The sequence below is a fragment of the Cibotium barometz genome, chromosome 1, assembly GCF_041138505.1.
Source record: "Cibotium barometz isolate CiBa-2024 chromosome 1, ASM4113850v1, whole genome shotgun sequence".
Taxonomy (NCBI): domain Eukaryota; kingdom Viridiplantae; phylum Streptophyta; class Polypodiopsida; order Cyatheales; family Cibotiaceae; genus Cibotium; species Cibotium barometz.
This window is the reverse complement of record NC_141046.1, coordinates 21,664,879-21,675,142: the sequence shown is the minus strand read 5'-3', so window position 1 is coordinate 21,675,142 and position 10,264 is coordinate 21,664,879. Positions and strand designations below refer to the sequence as shown.

At 41.8% G+C, this 10,264-nt stretch overlaps 1 protein-coding gene across 1 annotated transcript; it reads left to right on the top strand.

The window, feature by feature from the left end:
* The first annotated feature begins 217 nt into the window (after nt 1-217).
* On the top strand, nt 218-2,733 carry LOC147641733 (indole-3-acetic acid-amido synthetase GH3.5-like). The gene is made up of 4 exons (XM_086817025.1): nt 218-705; nt 802-903; nt 1,011-1,837; nt 1,949-2,733. Exons 1-4 carry the CDS (start codon nt 353-355, stop codon nt 2,542-2,544), a joined length of 1,878 nt encoding a protein of 625 aa, XP_086673151.1. The 5' UTR covers nt 218-352; the 3' UTR covers nt 2,545-2,733.
* Nucleotides 2,734-10,264: the final 7,531 nt, after the last annotated feature.

Sequence of the window (10,264 nt, the reverse complement as noted above, 5' to 3'; positions counted from 1 at the left end):
GGCGTTGTCGGTGTAGAAGGCTCACAAGATCACGGTTCTCTCCGCCGTATGTCGCCGGCTGCCTGCCTTCACACCCTACACAGAGATAACGACCGCTGTTCCCCGCCCCTGTGCACACCGCCGGCTGCCCAAGGTGCGCAGGCTCACCTCGAGGCATTCGCGGCCTTTCTATATAAATACTTACTTCATTTGCAATGTCAATGCAGGTAGCATCGTCTCTCTAGGTCTAGGTTTCCACATACTGAGCCAATTCAGCCCTCCGTCGTGCAGATACACTTGCACGCAGCAAAATCTCAAAAGTACTTGTACTAGACATTCCCTCTGCTAGACGTTCTTCGAATCTTCAATTCAGATGGCTCAAGCTGGCCCTTCCCAATCTCCTATCCCACCAGCTGCTGACACTTCCTCCACCATAGTGAAGCCCATTCAACCCAGCAAAGATAAGGAGTCTCTGGACCTCATCGAGAACCTCACCATTCACTCAGACTGTGTGCAACTGGAGACTCTTTCCGCCATACTCAAGAGGAACGCGCGCACCGAATACCTTCAGAAGTTTGGCCTCAACGGAAGGACCGATCGTGAGAGCTTCAAGGCGCTGCTCCCTGTAATCACGTACGAGGATCTTCAGCCTGAGATTCAACGCATAGCCAACGGAGACACTTCGCCTATACTCTCAGCCTACCCAGTGTCCGAGTTCCTCACCAGGTGCGGACCTTACACTAGTTTGTCCTTCGTTGTAATGACTTGTTTTGAAGCCACGAACAGAAGCACTAAATAAATGAAGTTGAGTCTCTCACGCAGCTCTGGCACCTCTGCGGGAGAACGCAAGCTGATGCCCACGATACATGACGAGTTTGAAAGGCGTTGCCTCCTCTACAGCTTTCTGATGCCCATCATGAACAAGTAAGCAATTGATCAGTACAAGTAAACCTAAAAAACTAATAATTTGCTGTTGTTTTGCAATACACACACAGTTCGAGTAGTATCTAATCCACGCGCGATTGTCGCAGGTATGTTCCGGACCTGGACAAGGGGAAAGGCATGTACTTCTACTTCATCAAGTCGGAGGTGAAGACCCCGGGGGGCTTGCTGGCTCGCCCCGTTCTTACAAGCTACTACAAGAGCCACTGGTTCACGGAGCGGCCATACGATCCTTACAGCGTGTACACGAGCCCTAACGAGACTGTGCTGTGTGCAGACGCTTACCAGAGTATGTACTGCCAGATGCTGTGTGGACTGCTGCAACGGGCGGATGTGCTGAGGATGGGTGCCGTTTTTGCATCGGGCTTCTTGCGGGCCATCCGCTTCCTAGAGGACCACTGGGCCGAGCTTTGCCATGACATCCGAACGGGTCAGCTGAGCGATGCCATCACGGATGAGCCAGCCAGAAGCGCCGTCTGCAAGCTCCTAAACTTTGCCGGTCCCGACCCGATGCTGGCAGATTCTATTGCGCACGTCTGCGCCAACTGCGAGGAGAAATCCAGCTGGCAAGGTATCATCCCCCTCATCTGGCCGCGCACCAAGTACATTGACGTCATCGTCACGGGTGCCATGGCACAGTACATCCCCACCCTTGACTTCTACAGTGGTGGCCTCCCCCTCGTCTGCACTATGTACGCCTCCTCCGAATGCTACTTTGGCGTCAACCTCCACCCCCTTTGCAAACCTTCCGACGTCTCATACACCCTCATCCCCAACATGGCTTACTTCGAGTTTCTCCCTGTACTCACACGCACCTCGAGTTCTACCCAGCATATCAGTGGATCAGATCACCTCGTGGAGCTTGTCGATGTTCAAGTCGGCCAAGAGTATGAGCTTGTGATCACTACGTACGCAGGTGAGATCGAATCTAGAACCCATGCACGATGCCCTTTGTTTTCTGGCTCATTCTGAGCAACCTCATTATTTTAAGTACAGTTTCTGACCCTTGTCCCCCATCTTGCTGCAGGCTTGTATCGTTACAGGGTTGGGGACATTCTTCGTGTCACTGGCTTTCACAACAATGCTCCCCAATTCCAATTTGTTTGCCGGAAAAATGTCGCCCTCAGCATCGATTCCGACAAGACGGATGAGGACACATTACATCGGGCTGTCGAAGCGGCAACCGCCATGCATCTGGACAAACACTTTGTAAGGCTAATGGAATACACCAGTTTTGCAGATCTCTCCACCATTCCGGGCCACTATGTTCTCTTCTGGGAGCTACGTCAACATCATTGCACAGATCAGGTTGTTGACACCATTCAAGATCACATCCTCGAGGCGTGCTGCCTTACCATCGAGGAAAACTTGGACACCGTGTACCGTCAAGGCCGCGCCTCTGACAAGTCTATAGGGGCACTTGAGATTAGACTTGTAAAACCTGGTACGTTTGATCAGCTCATGGACTATTGCCTAAGTAGAGGAGCGTCCATTAATCAATACAAGGCTCCACGCTGCGTCAAGTCTCCCGCCATAGTGGAGCTCATGACTGCCAGAGTGACCAGAAGTTACTTCAGTCCTCGTTGCCCTTCGTGGGTTCCGGGAGGACGTCAATGGTTATAACTAGTGTTGTAGCTAGCAAACCAGAGAATCCTAAGTCGGAATAGGATAAATTAAGTTGCCTCTTAGTTTTCTTGGCTTTCCCTTTTTATCAAGGCGAAAACTCAAACCATGACAAGTCATAAAATAAGTAGTCTGTGTTAAGAAATGCATCCTTATATGCCATGAACTGGGAGCATCTTATTTTCTTGTAGTCTGTGTTAAGAAATGCATCTTATTTTCTTGTAGGTTTATCCAACTAGTTTAATTTTTTAACTTTTTCTATCCTGGAGAGAGTGACCATTTTATTCAAGTCTTCAGATTCCGTCCTCGTTAGCGATTTATGGTCTTAGTTATGATCTACATCACATCATCCTAGGTCCAATGCACAAGTGTAGATATAAAAGAGCTTTTTTTTTATAGGTAATGCGAGATTTTAATTTGTACCAAGCAGTGTGAGATTTTATTTTGTACCAAGCAGTGTCCTTATGGATGAGAGCTGGAAGTAAGACTCAATCAAGACACCTTACCCCAAACACACACATGCTTCACCAATTGCTCTACCACCCTGCTGGTAATATAAAAGAGATTCATAGTGATGCCATAAGTTGAGTTCCACTTCATGCATATGTTTACACAACCATTGTCCATCTTCTATTTGTTTTTAGGTCGAGCACCTCCAAGATTTTCATTCACTCCTCGTCCTCTTACTTTGACTTGATCGATTAAGGGAAGCAAGTACCCAAGGCCAAATTATATGAGACATTGAACGAATTCTAATTAGTCGGATAAACCTACAAGAAAATAAGATGGTGGGCACATAAAATTGACCATGAAGCTAAAGTATGTTGGGCATGGTGTTGTTCCACTAGTATAATTGTTCGTTGGAGTCACTATCTATTTCCATCTTTAAGAAATTATCCCATACAAAGCTAGTTTGCGTGCTACAACATGATTGCTTGAGTCATCTTCCTTCCATGTGTTCATGACTGTGGCCATCTTTGATGATCACTTGTGATGAGAGGAGCATGTGTGTATATTTCACTTGATGCAAGTCTTCATGTGCCTTTTCATTTAGGTCATCTCTACTTAGTTTCGCATGCAACACTTCTTTAGCCTTTGTATGTAGGGCCTCTTCATCTGCTTATCAAAGATCTTTTGCTAATGCATTTAGAGGTGTATTGGCCTTCCAAGATTCGATTTGAGCATCGAAAGTTCTTGCATTGATTTGAATTTGAACCTCTTCATCATATGCACATATATGTTTAAGAAAATCATCAATCATTTCTAGTTCATTAGATAAAACAATTGGAGCTTGCCACAATAAACTTTTATTGAGTTTCAAGGGTTCTTTTCCTTCGAGCATTTGTGGCATTCACTCATAAAGGTTGAAGGATTTTTAGCACATCAAGTAAACGAATTGGATCTTTACCTCAAGTATTGTCTTCATATTTTAGTAAACAAATTGGATATTTACCTCAAGTATTGTCTTCATATTTTTTCCTTCCACATCTATTACTAGACTAATTCAAATCTTGATTGGTTCGATAGCCGGAGAATATAACTTTTACAAATCGAGATTGTGTTGACACTTCTTTGCCAAGATGGGCACTATGCTAGGCATTTTCCTTGACATGTGGCCAAATATGGCCTTATCAGCTTGTTCCATGACTTCTTCATTATATGTATGTCAATTTACTTGCTATGTTGCACGTTCATCTTTGCTCACTTTATTACATGTTTTACTTATATTGGAATTAGATTTTCTATGTGAGCATTTCTAATTTTTGCATAGCACTGTGGAGAAATTTGGGTGTGTTCTAGAAGTGACAAGGAACTCAATGGATGTTAATAAGGATGATGTGTGTGGTCAAGCAAAGTTGGAGGATGATTCTCTATGTTTGGTTGGTACCTTCCTCAATGAGATTAGTGTTGGCTTTTTTGTTGAAGTTGCCAATGGGGATGGAGCTATAGATGATGTTAAGCATTTATATTTGGGATATGTGGGTATTCAACTTGATGATTGTGATGTGCTTGGCTGTAGCTTGTGTGAAATAAATTCCCCCGAAACAGAAGTTTAAAAAGAATTTCCTAAGGTGCATTAGAAATAAATTATTATCTGCTAAAAAGACCTTAGCCTAAGGGTCCAGATTTTTTAAAAATTTTAGATTAAGGTTCTGAGGAGCCAATCAAATTAATCCAATGTAGGGAGGAGATAAATTCAAGAAATAAAGAAAACTCCCCAAAAATGAGTAAATACTCACATAAGATGAAGAGTGGACTAAGGACCAAAGGAAATATTTAAAAAATGAATTTTTGACACCTCAAAATGGGGATTCCCCCTCATGAAGGAGGTGCCTTTTTTCTCATCATTGCTTTCCATTTTAAATCAATAAAATGAGATATTTCATCTCTCCTCTCTCCTAATTCAAGTCTAGTTCCAAAAAGTAAGCTAAACTGACCCAAAAATGGTCAAAAATTGACCAAACTCATTTGAAAAATTCTAGAATTAGTTTTCTTGGTTTGAGGCTCACTTTTTCCTATAAATATAAGTGTCCCCCTTTGTGAAAGCTCAATAGTGTTTATGCACTATTACTCTACTCCTCTCGAGAGCCAAAAACATTGAATTCACTTGATAATTCACGTGTTTTTGACTAATTCCTCTACAAAGAATTTGTGGCCAGTCTTGATCTAAACAAGAGTAGAACCCTCAATTCCTCAAGCCAAAGGAAAGCTCACAAAACTCCATGTAAGTTAATAATTCTACTTTTTTTTAATTCCAATCTATGGTTTTTTGAATTCTTTGCTTTTTAATGTGAATATGGATGTTAAGCCTTGATGAAAAGGCTTCCCCCTTCTCTTCATTAAGAATTTCAGCCTTTCTTTATCCTAAAATGAGTAACAAATAAATTGAGTTAAACTTTTCCTATTGATTACTCTTTAGAAGTGAAAATTTAATTAGATTAGAGTGCTTTATTTCATATTGGGATTAATTTTAAAGTAAATTTAGAATGTAAAAATTGAGAAATGGTCAACCATACAAAGGAGGTTATGGCAAAATTTTCTTAAATCTTGTCTTAAATTTTGTGGAAATAAGTTTTATCTTTATGTTATTTAAAAAGAATAATCCCCACCGTTTGTGCATTCTAAAAGAAATTCTTTTTATTTTAAAAGTGTTATTCCTATTTTACGCATAAAAAAGATTTTTTTTATTATAAAAGTGTTATTTTCATTAGATTCAATTTATATACATAAAAAGATGCATATTGGATATTTTTTTATTATAACAGTGTTATTTTCATTAGATTTAATTTCTATGCACAGAAAGATGCATTAAAAAAATTTATTATAAAAGTTTTATTTTCATTAGATTTAATTTCTATGCATGGAAAGCTGCATAAAAGAATTTTCTTTATTAAAAAAGTGTTACTTTCATTAGATTTAAATTCTATGCATGGAAAGATGCATAAAAGAGATTTTTTTATTTTAAAAGTGTTATTCCTATTAAATTGATTTTATGCATAAATAGATGCATAAAAGGATTTTCTTTTATATAAAAGTGTTATTTCCATTGAAGTTGGATTTATGCATAAATAGATGCATAATGAATTTTTGTATCAAAATTAGACTGCTCTTTAATTCTACGTTTAATTTCTACGAGTATTTGATAAATAAATAAGTAAATACTCTAAGAGAGAAATTTCCATCATTTTATATTAACTCGGATTGTAATGAGAAAATTCAAAAAATTTATCGAAGTCAAAATTTCAGATAAATGATTAATTTATTCCTCATCAAAACTTGTGATTAGTTTAGAAATCAGTTAAGCGAATATTCAATTAATGAAATTCAGTAAGATAGTAATTGAAATATCATCCCCTTTTTAGAAAGATAGTTCAGGAAGAACCTTATCAGACTCAAAACCTGAATCAGACTATAACCAAGACCAAACTCTTTCGTCGGTTTCAAGGAAAGATGATGTGACCAGTTTAGAAAAATTCACTCAAATCTCCCACTAAATCTGAAACCAAGTTGAGACCCTTTAAATTGATCTGAGGATCAAGGTTATAGAATTCGAGGAATTCTGTTTTGAAATTCAGACCTACGATCAAAAAGTTTTTGGGGATGCGGATTTAAGATATACTCATTGTATTCAAAAGAAAATCAAAACTGAAAACTTGCATAGAAACCCTATTTTCTTAAAGGACTATCTTACGCCAGAGTGCTAGAGGGAGCATTCAGTATATGTGTTTTTCTAAGGGAAGTTCGGTTGCAACAGCTAGGGAGTGTTCAAAGGATAGCTCATGCGGCAAAGCCTGCCCAAGTCTTGACCAGCCTCGGTATGGTTAAAATGGTGCACTTCCGGTACGATGGACGAGGGCCGACGAAGCGGTCCCGTGAGTGAAGTGCCAGGAAACCTAAGGAGGATCCTGGAGGGTTCTGACCAGGCGATGCACGAGGACACCCATGTGTATGTCGAGGAAGATATTGTATGATGGACCAATTTTTATTGTAATCTGTTACTGGATCTCGTTGCTGTGGTCTCAACGGAGAGTCCAGAGTGATACTGTTTTTGTTGAGAATAAGGATTGGATGGAAATTTTGAGTCATGACATCTGTAAACCAATAATTGTTTATCAATGGATTGTTTTATAAGTTAAAGTTTAAAGAGGAGTGTGTGCATATCTGTATTCTAAAGCAAAAGTTAAGAAAGGCATTCAATTATGGGTGGGTGAGTACTTGTCTGGTTCTACCAATTCCAGTGGTTGGGCGGTGGCTAACCCATGGGCCGGATCGGGTAGGATAGAATTAGTAGAGTTTTAATAATAGAATTGATTAATAGGAATACGCTTAGAACTCGAGTAGTTAAATAAAAGCCTGAAGACTTCTCAAATGAATAGATCAATGGCTATGCCTAATTCAATTAGGAAAAAAGCGTTGATTCTTCAAGTTAAGTCTATAATAGTTTCCTTCTATCTGGTTTAATCAGATGAAGGTTAGTTTAGTCTTGACCCCGTTAGAAAATTCGTTAAGAAATTCAAAAAGGTGGAATCGTCCCCATTTTCTCGGTTTCGGTTTCGGAATGACCACCACACTACTACATGATAGCCTACTACCGGCGCTTATACCGGCGTCATTAAACGGGGTCTAAAAAAGCCTCGTCATCGATATAAACCTCGGTATCTGCGCCGCCGGAACCACGACGTCCGTATTTGCATCGGGCGACGCTGATACTGGTGCGCATACCGGCAAATATACCGACCCTTATACCGGCAAATATACCAGCACGGATACCGGCAGATATACCGGCGAGTATACCGGCAGATATACCGGCAAATATATCGGCGAGTATACGGGCAAATATACCGGCGAGTGTCAGGCAAAATTCTGAAAGGTGTTTTGGGCTTATGTATATATGGAATGCATGGCATATATTAAGCTTTGCCCTAGAATGCCTTGGCAGATGTACAGGGTGGATGGCTTGGTAGTAGGCTTGTATAGGTTTGTCCAGAGCGTGGTCCGCTAGAGGTGGTATCAGCCGTTCAGTTGCTCGAATGTGTACACGTCCCCAAAATAAGTGGGCACTCATAGGTTGTATTTGAAGGTGTGTGGAAGCATGGGGGGCAATTAATTATTGAAGGGGCCAATGTTGCCTTGAATATGGTGTGAAATGGAAGGAGAAGGTGGCTACATGTGCATGGCAAGGAAAGGTGGCGCAAGAGCATTCAATGGAGAAAATACCAAATTGGGCCAGAATGGCAGATTCTTCCAGAAAAGCAAACGTCGATTTTGCAGGCGGTGGCTGGCATGTGAAAAAGAAGGGGTGCTGGTGCAGGAAAGGGAGAGGGTAGTTGTTGCTTCGGCTTGCGGGGCTGCTGCGGAGGCTGGACCAACTGCAGTTAAGTGAGTGGAAGGGTTGCGTTGGTCAGCTTGCACTAGCTGGCGCGCTGGTGGTGCCGACCTGTGGTGCCTGCCGTTTCTGTTTTGTGTGGCTACAATGGCTGCTGACTAGCGACAAAGCAGGAATAGAGCCAGGCAAGCGTGTGTGTGCTGGCGACAAAGGATAGAGGGTTGCAATGGTGGTTAAGGTTTGGTCACCGTAACTGCATGAGGGAGCACGTGGTGTCGACTCCTTGGAAGCAGAGGAAGCAAGGTAGCACGTCGACTGGTGTGAGGCGCAGAGTAGTGCTATCAGGTTGGTAGAGGCTAGTAGCACGCACGCAGAGAAGAAGTAAAAGGGCAAAGCTAAAAGCACAGAGGAGAGAAAGAGTTGGGTTTTGGAGGGCAGCAGAGAAAAAGCCGACTGCAGATGCAGTGGATCATGTGCCGATTGAGGATGTGATGTATCCTTGGTCAAAGTGTTGATGTGTTTGTGGTTGAAAAGGCTTGGTTGTCAGACGCAAGGTTGTAGTTCAAGAGGCAGTGAGGCCGTGGTTGAATTCCCTTGGCAGTAAATCCAAGCCAGAGTGTTTGTAAGGTTGTGTGAGTAAAGGCTTCTGTGTCGGAAGAAGCTTGTATGGAGTGTTGGTTGGGAATTTCAGGGAAAATGATACTGGTGATGTATCTGGTTATGGTTGTGTGTTGGTATCCTGTGTGTGTTGATTTGCAGGAGAAGGTGTGATTGACGTGTTTGGTGGTGTAGTCCACGGGTTTACACTCTCACAGCGCACTTTGTGCCAGCCTTCGATTACCTCGTCACGCACACGGTGGAAGTGTATGTGTTGCTGGGTGTTTACTTTGATTATGGTGTCCCTGTTTTGGCTGTCTTTCTGGTGTGGGTGGTGTGGTGAGCTGTTCCAACCAGTGTGCTGGGTGGTGCCCCCGTTGTTAGTATTTCCAAGGCTGTTGGATGGACAGCTATAGAGGCAGGTGATTCCGTGTCCGGAATTTTCGACAGCGGGTATACCGGCACCTATATCGACGGATATACCGATGCCACAGTAGAATTTTTTTTGGACAGAATGGTGTTGCCAGGCTGCCTATAGTCAACAGGACTCAACAGCAGTAAACAGATAGCACCATTCTGTCCAAAATAGAGCACAAAAGACAACCGTGCTCGTTTTTTTATTTTTCAGATAAACAAGAAATTAAACATTACTCATGAATATTTTGATCATATACCAATAGTTTAAAGGACTTACATTATGGTAATGCCTCCCAATTGATGGTCTCTCCTTCTGCTTCAAGCATCTCGCAAATAAGGCCACAAGGCCATATTTGTGAGCGTACTTCTCTTCTCGCCTACTTGGTGGGCGATTCATGGCCAACTCCTACATAAACGATTAACAATTACAACTTTTAGAAATCAACATTTAGCCCACATACATACATTTAGATAAACAAAATTGCTACAAATACTTATGAATTCATGGCGCATGGTTTCGTAAACCACCACTCCCAAGATGAGAAGCCCCTACTGTTTGGAATCTCGTCCTTGCCGCCTCTCTTTGTTGTTGAAACCTCTCTGGTGTCTCTGTGAGCTCCTGAGCTATGGCTTCCCACTCCCTATCATCTAGCCAAACAGGTTTCTCTTTCCCCTCTCTAAATGCATCCCTCGCCTACGATGCCCCATCAAAATGCGAGCTGTATCCACTCATTAGAGACGACATTCATAGGGTCAAATGGCTGAAACTCTTACTTTATCTTTGTATTTATGTAATTTTTCTTCTCCTTATCTTGCTGATCCCATAAAGTCATAACAGAGTTGTGAAACTGTATAGTGCACAATTGTCGAATTCGTGTC

Excerpts from the sequence above, each read along its gene's own strand:
- LOC147641733 (XM_086817025.1), top strand. The coding sequence starts at position 353 with ATGGCTCAAGCTGGCCCTTCCCAATCTCCTATCCCACCAGCTGCTGAC. Across the intron at positions 706-801 it reads GTGTCCGAGTTCCTCACCAG|CTCTGGCACCTCTGCGGGAG; the intron begins GTGCGGACCTTA and ends TCTCTCACGCAG. Across the intron at positions 904-1,010 it reads CTGATGCCCATCATGAACAA|GTATGTTCCGGACCTGGACA; the intron begins GTAAGCAATTGA and ends CGATTGTCGCAG.